The following is a 16752-nucleotide window of genomic DNA, read 5'->3' on the forward strand; positions in this document are numbered from 1 at the left end:
ATCCAATAGATTTTTCTAAATAAATATTGAATTTCTCATATTTGGCTGAAAGGATGGTAGCTACCTGAAAAACATTTGTGTTCTCTGTAGTTAAGATCAGTGTTATTACATTCTGTATCCTACCTAACAGTCTATGTTCATCTGTCCTTAGGTTGTGTTTTTCCATCAATACGTCCTATTTGTGCATAAAATAAACTTTAGATGCTGGGTTCACTTCATAGGACAAATCCAACAGTCGATACTCCAACCATGTAGAACAAGATAACATTTCTTTTTTTAAATTGTCTATGTAGTTTGTGTCAAGGCTGGTGCTTGTCATCCAGTACAGAGAGCTGACCACAGTTTGTCTACTCAGATACTTGGTGATGAGTGTCACACTCATGTTGCTTCCTGCAGACTGATCCATCACTAGAGACAGGTGTCCTGACTCACCTGCATTCATACAGTGAATGCAGGATGACTGGCAACCTTTCTTCCTGCTCCTGGTGCACTGGTCTTACAGACTGGTGCCTGGAAGTTTATCACATTATTCTCACAGTAAGAAACATGCAAATCCTTTCAGAGGCTTAGATATTTATGTTGTGTAATACGGTTTAGACTAAGAGTCAAAACCTTTAGTGGGTACAGTTAAAATTGGATTATAAGGTAAACTTGTAAACACGACTTATTTTCTATCACTGTCTGACATCAAATTAGACTAAATGTTTCATATTCTACTTCAGTTAGAATTATAAACATATTTCTATTTGTTAAAGGTCAGAGTAAGACGGAATGTTTTTGAGTATATTTTCATTGCTGTCTGTAGATTCAGAAGTTTTCATTCACCAGTTGAACCCAAGACCTTTTTGCTTCAAGGCAATAGTATGAACAAATGAATTACTGAGCAGCTCTCGGGAATCCCTGTGCAAAGCAAATACAGAGTCAGACAGGAACTCCAATTAATCAAACCTAAGAGGAAAAGTACATTTCAGGTCACCCAGTCATTAATTCCTTGTTGTCTCTTAGCCGTGTGTGGTTTCATCTGTGTATAATCTCTGCTGCAGACAAAATACCTTTCAGCTCAGTGCTTACGTTAGATTCCTTTAATATGTAACTGCCTCGATGCTCCAACTGCTTGTAAAACAATTCACTATTATTGCTAATTGTGCAGGCCATTCTGACTTGTACTAGCAGTTTAAAAGAATGCAAGTTAGGTTAAATAGTGTAATCTACTGACAGTGTCAACTGTATTTCTCTCTGCGCATTTGTTTGTCTATGATTTTTTTTATTACTGCTTTTGTTGGAATACATTTCTTTGACTGCAAAAGTCACCGGAATAATAATGAAAGTACAAGGAAAAACTCATTCCACCTATGCACCAGGTACTTCAAGTAAATAAAGGAAGAATCCTTAGATTGTATCAAAAACAAGGCCACACACACACACACACACACACGCAACCCCCCCCCACACACACACACGTCTACTTTCACAAGAACTTACTCTTCCATTCATTTTTCATTCATTTCTATAGCCCAACTGTGACACTTATCCTAAACTTAACCATTACCACTGCATGCCTAATCCTAAACTTGACTTAAGCTCAATTCATACATTAGTCCTATACCTAGCCCCTAACACAAACACAGCACATCTTCTTATGGGACACTGGCTTCGGGTCCCATAAGGAACGATTGGTCCCTACCATGTAGTATGTATTAGGAAAATGATACAATGTATCAAATACAAGATCACACACACGGCGTAAGCTGAACCACTTTCATCAAATTAAAGTAAGTCTGGTGCCTCTGGGCTTTTATTGTTGTTTCTTCCTGGACTCTCCTCCTTATTGTCTTTCAGAGGTCTCCTTGCTCTGTTCAGTTGCCAATATGATGCTGCCATAAATTTTCTTTCTAACACCAGGCACTTTTAAGGAATAAACTGTTGCTTGTCTTCATTCCAGGTATAATTCATCAGCGAATGCATCCTAAAGCCAACTTGGGTGAAATATCCCAAACAAGAGAACAGCTATAACATATTTTCGCTCTGAGTACACACTAACCTGCCTCTGTAGACTATCAGTCAGAAATATGAAGAAATCCTGCAGTTTTATTGTCTTTGATGCAAAACAGCTCAGAGAGAGAGACAGATATCTCACCTCTTTGCTTGCACTTTATATTAATCATTTATTTAATGGAACAGTTTGGATCTGAGAATGTCATTTTTATTGGACTATTTTGAAAGTGCGGGTGAAGACCGACAAGTACAGCGCTCCTTTTTATCACTATCTCTGCATATTCCTCACTTACGGTCGTTTTCTATAATTCAGGAAAAATATCTAATATTCATACCTAAATGAAAGCTGTTCTATAATGTAGGGTGAAAGAAGGGTAGGATGGGAGCGAGGGACAGGGATGAAGGACCTGAGGTTTGTGGCGAACACAAGAATAATGGTGTGGGTGTTGTAGATGGGTGACTGCTTATATCTGTGTGTGGTTCAGTGGTTATAAAATATAGTGCTTTGCAAAAGTGTTTGGTTTTCTTGAACCTCTACATATTTTCTTCCTCACTAGAACCACAGATGCCAGTGAATTTAATTTTGATTTTATGTGACTGACTGACAAAGAAGTGCTTAAGTGTGAAGAAGAAATAAAGTGATGCATGTTTATAAAATTCTTTCACATGCAAAAAAAAAAGAAAGAAAATTATGATGTGCATTAATATTCAAAGTACACAGTAGTAGTCGAATTGATGTTTGTGGCAGTAAAGTGACAAAATGTGAGAAGTTTAAATGATGACGGGTTGAAATGTTAGACTCAGACATACGAAGGACTTCTGACAGAAGTGAGGTCAAAATCATCTGAGTGAAATCTGCATCTGTAGTCTTTGCTTCTTATCCATGGAAACATCCCAGTAAAGGGGGGAAAAGCAATTTTGTTGCCATTGCTATTGTTTGGTGGAAATTGTGCAACATTAAGCTGTCATAGAGAGGAATGCTATCTCTCATGATGGAAATCAGCCTCTGATTGGGGACAAAAACAGCCTGCCAGATTGACAGTAACCCTCCCGTGTTGGTGATGTAGACCATTGCTGTCTTGCTACATCGTGTCTCAGTTGAGGGTCATATTCTCACCACTCTTTTCTACACGCCTCAGTGACTTCATCGGCTCTCCTCCACCTCCTCATCATCTGTCCATGTGTCGCCTTTTCTCTCTGTGTCTGAATTTTTATTTATTTTTTTTATTTTTGAGCCTTTTCTCTGTTTAACTCTGTCTTCTCTTCTCCAAAAACGTCTTTCATTGCTTTTCTTCAACTCAAGTCAGGAATAACTCCCAACTCGTTGGATCCATCATCCATTCAGATTTTTCTTTTCTTCTCGTTTCAAATGTTGTCCATGCTAATTAAACACAAAAATCTCTCCACCCTACATTATCTCATGCTTTTGGCAAAACTTTTTTCAACCACCCATTTTTCACAACAAATATACCTCAGTTCTGACTGACAACAAGCTGAATTGAACTAAATTGCACAGTTTATATGCAGTCCACTTAATTTCAATAAATTAAAATAATTTATATGTGCTGTTGAGGCTGTGCAAGTATAAATATCTGTATTTTAAGAGGCAACTGCACCTAACTGAAATATTTGTACGCTTTCAGCGCTAGAAGTTTTTGACAGTACTGACTTGTTAGTCAAAAATGCATTTCTGTCTTCATGATTTATAATTGTGATTTGCACCTGCACAGATCATGTCAACATGTAATAAATATGCAGTGCTGTCTGTGAATATGAGAATGTCTCTGGAATTGATTCATGGTTGATTTGTTACTATATTTTTAAGGTTCTAGGTCTGAGTATCAAAGATGTTTTTAGAGGAAATGACAAATGTAACAGAGCACATTTAAAATAATATATGCTGGTTGAGAAACACTAATTTCTCGTGCTCTTCATGTTTTCATTTCTTTGTTGCCCAGGTAACCTCAGTTTACTGATTAGAAAAGCCAAGAGTATTTTGAGCCTGAGAGGGAAAAGATACTTAAATACTTCATTCTGAAGTAAGTCATGGATGGAAATAACAGCAGGATACCAGCATGAAGTGCAGGAAAGGCTGAGTGCATCGGTGAGATTATTCAGTAATGAAGACCAGGGGAGCTTCAATGACTACGTACAAACGTGTGCAAGTTTAGGAAGAATAAGATCCCAACCTGAGGGCAGGATATTCTGCAGGACAAATGAGTGGTATATAAAGTATATTTTCTGGACTACAAGGAAAAGATAAGAAGCTGCCAACAGACATAGTACAAGCCCTTCTGAATGATGAGTTCAAATAAACAACATAACCCAACTCTTGCTGACCTTTTTTTCTGATTGATCTCCCTCTCCCTACTGTCTTGTTCTTTGTTTGCTCCACTTTTAAACCTCAATCTTCATGCTGATCACTCCTGTTTGCCTCCATGTGTGTTTTGTATTCAGTCTTGCTCTGCTCCCTCTAGACTCAAGAGTCTACTTTGCTTTGTTGAATTTCTGTTCTGTGGGGGGGGGGGGGGGGGGGGGGGGGAGCTCAGTGATGGGTGTCAGATGGACAAATGTCTAGCTTGTTGGTAGACTGTGGGATGTGGCTGTCTGGCTGTATGTGGGAGACTGCTGCGTCATGATAACAGCACAGGAAGGGTTGTCACAGCAACAAAAAAGACAGGAAACAGCCTTGAGAAATGTAGAAAAATGCATGGGTACAATGCTAAGGCTGGGAGTGTTGGCATTTTAAAAAGTGAGAGCTGTTTTAAATATATGGCCCCTTCTTTTCAAAACCTGGGTTTATTCTTTTTTCATCTAAAGGCCTTTATTTACGGTAATCAGACAGGATATGGGCAGAGAGAAGAGGGAAAAGACAGACAGCAAATGTCCCAAGTTAGAAGCTGAACACTAGTGACATCAAGTACTAGCCTCTGTTTGGTGTCGCCTGCTCTACTGCTACACCACCTGCCAATCCCAAAGTAATCTTTTAATTTAACCAAAACGTTTCTTCTGACTGAAAGTAACATTAATGTTTTTGAGTGACCCAGTCAGAGTTCTGACTTGAATTTGATAGGGAATCTTTGGAGTGGGTTGAAGATAAGGGATAAACTGTAGCTACTATGGTAGAACATTTGTCCATTTTTCTTTATTTTTTATATATGACATTCTATACATTCAGCTGTCAACACCTAAGTAAAAGTATTGTGCCCAAAGTCTCTGAGAAACCTTCAAAATCTCAGAAAGAAAAACTTCTGATCATTGAGTCTTAAAAGTTTACTAGAAACTATCTTTTTGGAAAAGATTAGGAAATTAGAGATGGTTTTATTTATTTTGTTGTAGACTACTCTTTTATTTTTTGATCCTTCTTTGTTTTCAAGGGGGACCTCATAGTCTATCATTTATCTCTTGGTTCTTTTATTTTTTTAGAGGAGGCCTTCTTAACCAGAGCATTACAAATGTAATTCTGAGTTAATGTCACAGCTGCTCTCCCAAGGTACACTTTTATAATGGTGTGTTGTTTTTATCTGTTGCTTGCAGGTATTTTCCAAGGCTCTCGACAGGCTTCAATTCAGTGTGCCGTTTCAAATTGGTTGCCAGTGAGGCAGATGTTCTAACCCACTGAACACAATTTGCATAAACTGGGGTAAATATGAACCTTCATTTATCCCTAAAATTGCACAAGGATTGTGGATCAGCTTGAAGATCTGCTAACTTTTGCAACAGTACACATTGTTTCATGTCCTTCAGTTGGACAGTCTTGTTAAATTAGCTGCTTACTAAAAACAAAACACTCTTCAGAAACCACAGGTGCTGTCTATATTAGGAGTTCTGATAGCTATTCGTAATGAAAAGGAATTTTGTCTGAAAAATGGCAACAAATTGGCAAAAAGAACCGAATCTAAAAAATGACAAAATGCAGATGTTTTTGGCTGACGTTTCAGTGTCTAAGTAGCACAACATCCACACACTTCAAGAGACACCATAAACAGTCCATTAATCTGGTAACATAGGACATTTATTTAAATCAGTCTTTGACACAATAATCTATAGTGAAATCAGATAAATATTGATGTTTGGAGCATTTTGTATGTACTTTATGCTTTATTTCAACATCTGATTCAAAATGCAGATTGACTGTGTATGCATAGAAATGCAAAACAAAGGGACCATAATACACGGTTATGTACTGTCAGAATAAAAAAAACCAAACAATTGTGCATTCTTGACAATAAGCACATGCTGTTTGTTTCACCTCATATTTGAGAAGGGTACTATCTTGGGACCTTGACCTTTTATTCTTGCCTCTTTAATCTCTGGCCAAAACCCTCAGATTTCGTTTTACCTTCAGTGCAACACAGGCAGGGCTATGGAGGTATTTTTCTGCCATAATCCAAGAGCACACATTTTCAGTCTGAAAGCAGAATTTCATATCTTTTGTTCTCAAAACATTTAATACTTTTGCTCACTTTTTATTTTGAAAGCAGAACTTTATATCTTTCTTCTCAAAACTTGTAATGCTTGTACTCAAAACTTCTCCTCCCGCTCAGACTTAGTCTCTGCTCGGACTCGCTGTTTACGAAACATTGAACTGCCTTATCTATCTACATGTGCAGTTGCTGAATTTTGCAGAAAAGTGAAAATGTTTTTTTGTCATTGGTGGTGAATGTATTCTAAAACAGACATTCGACACTAAAGTAAAAACCTGATTTATACTTTGTGGCAGTTTGTTACCAGAAAAAAAATGCTAATTTAACACCAACTTAATTACTGTTTATAAAACATAAGTTTTTTTTGATATACTGTAGTTTCACAATCTTATCTGAACCCAGATCTAATGTATCTGACTGAACTGGTAGCAGCTCAAAGGATCCAATCAGTCACAACACTTGCAATAAATTCCCTTTCTCAGATTACAAAGAGTAAACTTCTTCATTATTCCACCCTTCCTAAACCAGAAGCTGGTAGATAACACATGAGTAAATTTTTGGATAACCGTGGTGATCTTTGTTCTCTGTCGACTGTGTGAGTAGGTCTTTGACACCTAAGCAACAGACGAGTCTCTGTGTCATTACGCCACATCTGTTGCTCTATATCTTCTTACTTTCTCCCTGCTCTCATGTTTAAACTTGGAGCTTCTCCAATTTTGTTTGCAAAAACAGTTTTTAGAAATAAAACAAAGAACTGGACACGGTGCCGTCTCAAATATTTTATTTATCAAAACTAGCCAGCTGATATTTTAATAAAACAAAACAGAAAGAAACAATAAATTACTGAAGTGAAGCATAGAGTTTGGTCATTATTATAATTTTTTTTCACAATGCAACAAAGGACATTGACTATTTTGTTTTGCCAATCTGACATCAGAAACTTTCTCTGAGTTGACAACAGCACAGTCATCTGATTGCACATAAGTAAAATAATATTGGAATAAATCTGTTTAAAAAGTAAAACTGTGTGGCACTGATTCCGTTACTTGTCGTAAGTGAACCAAATGAATGTGTGAAGGTTTCTGTAAGGAACTGTGTGAGAAAACAAAACCTCTTATCTGTTAAAAGAAAAGCGTCACTTTGGAGCTAACAATGGAATGTGCTGTTAACACAAAGAAAGTGGCAGACACAGGATGCACACACACATCCACTCACATATTTTTACAATGCATACATTTGCAATTGATTGCATTCATTTACTCTTTAGGTTGTGTAAAATATTTCTTTTTAGTGTCATCAATAAAATGTCCAGATATTTTATTGACATTGATACACTAATTTACCCCAATCAGTCTTTCTTTTTCCTTCTAGAGTTAAAAGCAAAGTCATGCATAAACAATTTGCTGCATACAGGGGAATGTTTGGTCCCTTTCATAAACGTTGAGTTTCCCCTTCATTTTTAAATGCAACACACGTGTATTCAGATATAGACACATTTGTTGCCGCCTCTTAGAAATATTACGATTATTCTAGCACCATAATCTCAAATTGAAAAAAAAAAAGTCAAGTAATACAACTTTTAATTTGAATACAAATAATTCTTGCACATATATTTACAATCGTTATATTTTGTTTGTAATAAATATAGTAGTCAGATTTTCTTTTCTTTAGACTGTTTGCTAAGAGTTCCTCACTTCCTGATTCCCTCGAAATGTGAGGTGACATAGAGGCCAGTTTCTTCCAGCCAGTTGGCATTAAGCTGGACCAGGAACCATATTTATCTTGTCACTACACATCGAGCAAGACGATAAGGGAGGTACAAATCTTCAATCTTCAATCTTCAAAGCTTCCTGTTAGCAGCACGGAGTGTCACCTTGGGGTCACAAAGTCTCCATAACAGCCATTAGATGATTTCTGATGGGAGACGCAGCAGAATAACGCTCACCTGTCCAAAGTTCATAAACTTAAATTCTAGTTGGACTGTAACTTGGACTGTGTGCTTTGATCAGATGACACTAAGTTTAAGCTTTTTAGGAAAAAAAAAAAAACCCGAACAAAAATGCGTTCAAACACTTACTGTATTTCATTAACTTCAATGAATGAGTTGCCCTTACTGGATGTCTCTGGTCCTATTTGCTATGAAATTTAAATGAAAGAAAAAGTAAACATAAGAAAAAAAAATATTAAAGAGAAATAGTGTTTTATCAAATATTTTCCATTTTTAATTTGACAACTGTGAAAGTTTAGAACTTTATTTAAAATAAAATTTCCATTTGTATCAACCACCTGTGCTTGTTTTCTTATCAACAGAATAACTGTACTCATTTTAAAAGTTGTAGTTGTCTAAACTTTTCACCATCAGAATAAAATGAAACACAGAGAGGATTTACACACATCCCTATAAGGGGAGCCAATAAATTAACCCACACTTGTTTATCAGTGTTGCCTGGTATAAATTACCTAAAAACGTGACTACTGGCCAACTGGCAACATTAAAGTATTAAATGTCCAGGATCTTAACAGCCGTGTCTTGCATCACACACATGCATGCAAACCCCCTGCACTGATTGGGTTACAGTCTGACTGCAGAACCATTTCTATGTCAAGCTCTTATGTTTTTCAGCTTTTAGAGGTGAGGTAGCATGTGAAATCTAATTTTCTCTGTTGAAATCCAGCCTGCACATGAGCCTGTGTGTTAGGAAGGAGGAATGGGAGAGGTTAGAAGAAAAGTGACAGATGAACAGTTTACCACATTTATAGATATTTGCTCAGTTTTGCAAACAGTACACTGTTTTGCTGCTACTGACTGGTTTGATATCATGCACACACCTTGCACACGCTGACCATTCACATTTCCGCAGCTGCTGCCAACTCTCACAGACTGTTCATAACCCTCCACCTTTTAAAACAAAAGGGTCTCTTCCTGAGCTATTAGACTGACACACGCACACATTCAAGTATTAATTGTATTTTCACAGGAGGCTTGCTCTTATTTGTGCAGAAAGTGTCTCACCCTGAAATACTGCTAATCTACAAATAGACGTTCTGACTGTTCAGACACCTTTAGAAAAAAACTTCCTCTCTGTTGCTCTTCCTGAGTTTCCAGCTCTCTTTCCTCTGCAATGTGTTTGGGGTCCGAGGTTCACAGCTTTATCCGCTGCAGCAGGATTTCGCTTAGCAGCCGGAATGCCAGGAAAGCTCAGGAATGAAAATGGGCTTGGCCCTGCAGCGTGATCTGATGCTTTCTTTGATGTCTTATAAGGTGAGTGATGAAGGGAATGAGTGTTCTGGGGTGAATGAACTGACCGACACACAAAGTCAAGGGGAACATTTGAATTAAATTTGAGCAAAATAAAGCCACACTTTGCACATATGTATTGGTTTTGAGCCTAAAATTCCCTAGAGTGAATGTTTTTGTACTTCATGTTTGTGTGAAATTTGTAAAATTCAGACATGAAGGGTTCTAGTTTGCCTAATTTCACAACTAGCAATGTGTTATTTTGGTGTAAACTTTCTCCCTCCCTCCTTCTTCCTCTCATTCACTCATTTCAGCCTCCTCCTGGCAAAGGATTTGCATGAAGTTCCTCGAAACAGTCATTAAACACAAAACCCTGCAAATGCATAAACATGAAACAAAGGAAAACCCAGAAAGCGTAAAGAGTTCACTGGGTAGATTTAGTTTCACTTAAGTCAGATTGGCAACTAGTAAAGCCATTTGAAACCTAAAGTAACTTTCAACACAGTTAATTTCTTTCAAATGTGTTTTTTTCTGTTTCCTTTTAAAGAAAAACATTATTCAGTTTAAACCGACATATTCACACCCCTTAATTTTCTTTTACACATTTTGTCTTTCCACAACCATTACACCCACAAAAGGTACTGTGTAGTTTGGGGAGGAAGGGAAATTAAAGAATAGGAAGGAGATAAAATCTGTGGCATAGATAAATATATCCCTTTTTAATTGTCAGGTACAATACTCCAAGCAACGTTCCAAGGAGAACTGTTTGACTCATCATTTCAAAATGATGTTAGACAACCATAAACCTACCAAGACATGACTGTCCATCAAAGCTGAAAGGCTGGGAATGGAGAGCAATAACCAGAGACGGAAAGAGTAGAGAAGAGATCCACACTTTAGATGGGATAATCTGTCAACAGGACAACAATTAGTTAAACAATCTCAAATCTGACCCTTATCGTAGAATTGCAAGAAAAAAGCCATTGTTGAAAAACAAAGTCACAAGATGCCCCGTTTGTAGCTCATCCAATGTATGTTTGGGACACGGCAACTATTTGGAAGAAGAAACTTTGGTAATTATAAAAAGAGTAAAACACATTACCCTAAAAACCCATAGTGATACATGGCGGTGGCAACATCATACTGTGGGGGTGCTGTTCAGGTTTCATCAGACTCAGTAGGAATTTTTCTGATTATTAAGTATAAAATAGAAACATATGTGTCCTTTTCCTTTTACTGTAGAATTATAATTTGTCTTGATTTATCACATAAAATCTCCAAAAACAAATTGAAATTCCTGGTTCTAATGTGACAAAAATGTGACAAAGGTTGAAGGGTTTTAATACTCCTGTAAGACACAGTACATTGAGTTAAGATTTGGTATGAACAGAGAAGGCTTAAAGAAATATGAGAAATTGTCTCATCGGAAACTTTTGTCCACTTCTAAAGGAAGAAAGCAATCTATGCTCAGAGAAAGTCATTTACTTTCTGAAGCAAATGTCATTTTGTACAATGCAAGCTGCAGTGCATCAGTCAGATTGTTGCCCTCTTTTCTGCTGCATGTTTGTCAGCGGTGTTGTTTGGGATATAGAGTCTATTGCAAAACAGGGAAAATAATTCATCCATCAGTTCTAAATGCAAGAGCCGGAATCAGTGTCTCAGCGAGGAGGCTGCAGCGGACACGCACATTCGCACATTTCATGATGCGAGAGGAAAATTTCATCAATAACCCAGCGCACCCGCTGCTGGTACTGGTACGGAGTGGTCTCTGGGGCATACTTCAGCACCTACAGGAGACAAAGGAAGAGATAAAAATGGATGAAAACTTAACAACTGAGCCAAACAGAACGCACTATGACTATGCAACTAAATCTCTTGAATTATTTAATTAGAAAGAATGCCTGTGAATTTTTTCAGCAAAAGACTCAAATAAAGGAGCAAGTTGCCAAAAGGTTAGATTTTGACACATCGTGCAGGAGAATGGATATATTTTCTACTTATCATATAATGTAAAGTTAGTAGGCTGATCTATAAGTGAAGCGTCTGGCTGGCTGCATTCAACAGAGTCCTTACAGACTTTGTGCCAGGTGGGCTTGTCTATCACTCTTGTGGTCAGAGGGACAGAGTGGTTGGTCCCAACCCCTCTATGTGCATCACACTCCTCTCTCAGACAGACAGCTACCCACGGTGGACAGAGAGGTTTTCTCTCTCTTACTCATCAGAAATGACATTAGGACACTGTTACAGTTGTGCTCTGAGACACCAGATTTATCTGCAGTGTGGGCAAGGATCCATCAAACACCACTGACCAAGCAGTGTAGGGGAGGAAATAACTTTACTCCAGAGGATGGGAGCAATGCTGACAACCTTTAACTTGGACACCTGTAAGAGGTTTCAAAAGGGATTTGGTGTATTAAAAATACTATCACATATAAGAAAACGTCTTAGAGTGATCTGGCGATATGTTCAGTAATTGTGTGTTACAGAATATGCTGCAGCTATTCTACTTTAAAAAGAGTTAAACAGATAAGGATGGACAAATGTGGGGTACAACAACCACCCCGACAGCTGAAAATAACAAGCTATGCTGGAAATCCTGTATTTTATCACTCGTTCGTTTCTTCTTATTTCCAGGTTGTGTTTTTGTTATTTTGTTTTTGTTGGAAAACAGGAGAAGGTCCCAAGGGATCTCAATAAAAAATGAATATTTCCAACAAATACATGGCACAGAAAGGAAACCCTGAAGCTACAAAGAAACATAAATGTGCTTAGAGATTACTCTATAAAACAAAAAACTGGTCAGATGCTGCTCCATCATAAGGCAGACAGACAACCCTGCATGCGCACACGTTAAGGTAGGTTAGAATGAAAGGTTTTTGAATAGGAGGTATGAGACTGGAAAAACCCCATGTATGAACAGGGAGAACATGCAACTCATCAAAGAAAGTCCCTGTCCAAAGGTTTGAATCCAGTACCATCTGGCTGCGAGGCAACAGCAGCAACAACTCCCAACGATTGTTGCTGCTGCGTCCATAAGTGACGCAGTGAATTTATTTAACACGGCTGGATGAAGGAATTGGTGGGTGTGTGTGTGTGTGTGTGTGTGTGATTTCCCAGCACAGAAGCTGCAGTGTCGGTAATACTTGTGTGTCGCAGTTGCTGTTTCCTTTGGTAGTAGCTGCTAAAGGAAGCAGTAACAGATCCACAATGAGACCAAGAAATCCAGAAGAAGCTGCCCATCAGACACACAAAAAATTCATAGCAGAAAAATATTCATGAAGATACGAAATCTGACTGTTCATCCGGGCAAATGGTCTTCTTTCATGCTTGCACATTTTTTGACTGTATTCCACACATTTACATGCTAACACACTCACAGACAGAGAACAATTACAATCCCAAATCCCACTTTTGTCTAAATTCCTATTGTGTGGTTTTTAACTCTGAGAAGAGCCTAAGGCTGAAAAAGAGCCCTGTGGACCACGTTTCAATAATGAAGCTATAGGAGAACAAAGGCACAAAGAAATGGAGGGAAGCGAGAGAAAAGAAATGAATGACAGGCTTAAAAAGCAAGAATGGTGCATTGCAAAGGGACAAATTGAAAATGGGAATTGGGAAGAATGAAAGGAGAGGGAGAAGGGGATGGAAGATAGAATGCTCAGAAGATGGAATGACTGGAAGGAAATGAGAAGCAGAGAGAAAGAGCCAGACTGGTGCACTGTTGCTTTTGCTGTTGATGCAGCGCCGGCCTCTACACGCTCAGCTTCTTCTTCCTTCTCCTCCCACATTGAGCGCCTCAATATATTTCTTCTTTTACATGGTCTCCTACTCTCTCGCCATCTTTTTAAGGCGCTCTGAGAAATTCACTCAAGTGTGAATAAAAGTTAAATAGAAGCACATGTTTGAAAATCCTGATGAATGTTCACCAGCAGATCTTGTTTAGGTGTTTTATGGGCACTGACACATTTACAGGTATTGAGTTTGGGTATTTGCTTGTCTTTTTGTTGTTGTTTTTTTTTACTAACAAAGCAAAAGTTTAACACTTTTACTCATATTGTTATACTTTACATTCCTACAATCCTTACATTTATAAAATCAGCTCAACAAATTAAAATATCATAGAAAAATGAATTTATTTTAGTGATCACTCAAAAAGTGAGTCATATAGCAATTTTCCATAAACAGTGGTGTATTTTCAGATATGAATATTTTAAAATTATGTCTCAGTTGTGTCAAAACAATTAAGTGATCAAATTCAACAACAAGCCAATTAATATATTTTAAATGAATATTATTTTTAGTTAATTAATATTACAGCTGCAGTATGCAACTCTTACAAAATTTTGGTATTTACATATTTGTTAAAATTGTCAGTATGCTGTGGCAGTATGATATGAGGCAGATAATTTGTGAAAAAATAAAATCTTGCTCCTTTGCCTTCTCCCAGTGCTAACTAGAAACAACCAATCACTTTATGTATGTATGTGTAATGAATGTTTAAAATATATGAGTGTTTTGAATCAAATTGTGGAAACACATTAACTTGTCAAAGGTCATCTAATTTATGGAGATACGTTTGTAAAACAGCAGCATTTTGAAAGTTCAGACAAAAACCTGCTATTTATAGCTAAATCAATTTAAGCACAAAAAGGAGATAAAAAAATGTAGTTTCAAATGATTTACATTTTCCAATCTTCTTTTTATTAAGTTGGACAGCAGAAATCCATCTTCAGTGGATTGTATGAAATTTGTACCAATTATAATTTAGTAGTCTTATTAAATCAGCAGGGTCTCATCTGAAACAGGAACCATGTTGATAGCAATATATGTTGCTGGGAGACTCACCCATTCATTGTTAATGGAGATGTCAAAGTTAGCCAAGCCACATGGACTGCTGTAACTTAATATATATCACAACAGATGTTCACTTCTCACTGTGCTGTGATAACAGGCCTGTTAGTCCCCGTGCTCATTAGCAAGCATGATGCCTTCTCGATTTCAAAAAGAATTTTAAATTTCCGCTGCCGACCTGTCCGATGTGCACGCTGTATGCCTGTGACAGCTGGGATGTGCTCCGTATGAACTCTGCTCACTAACAATAATTTTCAGAGGCGTTCCTGGGGCCCTGTGGCCATTTCCACTTCAGAGTCATGTTTGTTTTTAAAGCTGCATGGCCTGAAGACCCATAGAGCACAACTACTCAGCAATGCTTTTCAGTCATGTTCCATGAATTTAGCAATGTATCTGGATTGCTCCACTGTTCTAGTAATTTTATATTTTGAAGATAATTAACTCCTTAAAGTCTGCCATCTTTCATCTAAAAATAGAAGTTTCTGCTGGTTAAAATATATTCAGTGAGTGTTTGATGGAGCAGTGAATCCGTTACCTCAGAACAGATCATCCTCTATGGGATTCTCTTTGACCTTGTCCCAACTTTTTTCAAACACACTGCTGGCATCAAGTTCAAAATACATTTATTCTGCAGTCTTTTTGTTGAGCAGGATAAAGCCATCAGTCATCATTTCACTCAGGTTTCAGGGAAATTCCTTTGTATTCAGGATTTGGCATTTTTGGAGATTGTGGAGATAAGAATTTCTATTGGAAGTTTATAAGCACTGATCACATGCATAAGTTGTATATTTGAGCCAGTCTTTCTTCATGATGGAATCAATAGACAAAAAAATATATATTTTAAAAAGAAGACTTAGGTGCACATCTGAAGTTTTATTGGTGGCTTATCTAATCTATGAGAGTCAATTTTATATACAGGCTCAAATATATGTATACACACTCACTAGAATTTGGTTAAAATTGTTCCACCTTAACCACAGACTACCTGTAGCCATCAACAAGTTTCTGGTAGAAATACCATGACTATGCCAAAAATACTCAGAGTCATTAAGGCAAAATAGGTCATTGCTTATTTAATCTAACCAGAACATTTCTCTCTGGAAAACATCTGCTTAGTCCATGTTGAGCAGCTGGTCCCAGAAAGACCTCAAAATGTTTTTAGGAGTGGATAAAGCAGGCTAACACCAAGCCCTTCTATTACCCTTCCCAAAGCTCCAATCTGAACCATGTTGAACATTTATGACATATATTTAAAAGCCAGATCTATCTGAGAAAACCGTACAATTTAGCCAAATTCCACCTTTTATGATATGAATAGTGGTGTTTTATCAAACAAGAATTGTGGAAGAAGGTGGTTGGTTGCAACAAGAAGCACCTGGTCTAGGTGAAACTCGATAGGGGTCATTTGACCAAATATAAGTGAGTGTGTATGTACTGTACTGCATTTGAACTTGTACAAATCATGCTGACTTTTGATAATGGATAATCCACTATGTTATGTGTTGTGTTTCGGTTTGTTGTTGTAAAATTAGCTACAGATGTTAGCTGTACAATCACTCCACTCTGGAAAAGAGCAGTTTGAAGAAAAAAAATCAATTAAAAGTCCCAAATGTATTTAACATTTATGTCCTTTGAGTTGTGCATCAACTAACACCTTTACATTACAAAAGAACCTGCCTCGTGTAGTTTTGTAGTGGTTTTCGAGGGCTGACAGGTACAGCCGGTGTTCCAGTTATTGGTCCCGCAGCCACAGTTGCCTCCGCAGCGTTTCACCAGCAGACATCGAGGGAAGAAGACAGCGTTGGTGGTCTTCAGCTCCTCCCGAAGGTTCACAGAGTAGTTCCGAGGTGTGCAGCTATACCGCTTGACATCGTCATGGAGACGATTCAGATCAACTGGGTATTTAAAAGAGAAAACAGAGAATAGTTTCTAATTATTTTCTGCAAGACAACTTGTATATATATATATATATATATATATATAATATAAATTCTATATTGCTGATAGATGGAGTAGCTTGTCATCAAATAAGCAATTTCCCCTGTGGAATCACTAAAATATATTCTATTCTGTTCTGTTACAATTTTACTACCAGTATCAACCCACAAACCTCCTGCAGTCAAAGAAAGATTTTACCCTCCTTTTGTCTGTTCTCTGTGAGACCCAGAAAATAATTTAAGCACCATCTTCTAAACACTGTGCAAGCATCTCAAAGATTAATGTCTGTCATATCTTAAATAG

General features: G+C 37.5%; 1 protein-coding gene across 1 annotated transcript in view; it reads right to left on the reverse strand.

Moving 5' to 3' along the window:
• Positions 1 to 7188: 7188 nt before the first annotated feature.
• pdgfd (platelet derived growth factor D) overlaps positions 7189 to 16752 on the reverse strand; it is a 66823-nt gene continuing 57259 nt past the window's right edge. The window contains exons 6-7 of the mRNA XM_023350688.1: positions 16189 to 16406; positions 7189 to 11447 (exon numbers count right to left, since the gene is read on the reverse strand). Of these exons, the coding sequence (XP_023206456.1) occupies positions 11319 to 11447; positions 16189 to 16406 (347 nt within the window). The 3' untranslated portion in view covers positions 7189 to 11318. The remainder of the gene's footprint in view (positions 11448 to 16188; positions 16407 to 16752) is intronic.

Source organism: Xiphophorus maculatus, chromosome 18 (genome assembly GCF_002775205.1).
Source record: "Xiphophorus maculatus strain JP 163 A chromosome 18, X_maculatus-5.0-male, whole genome shotgun sequence".
Taxonomy (NCBI): Eukaryota; Metazoa; Chordata; class Actinopteri; order Cyprinodontiformes; family Poeciliidae; genus Xiphophorus; species Xiphophorus maculatus.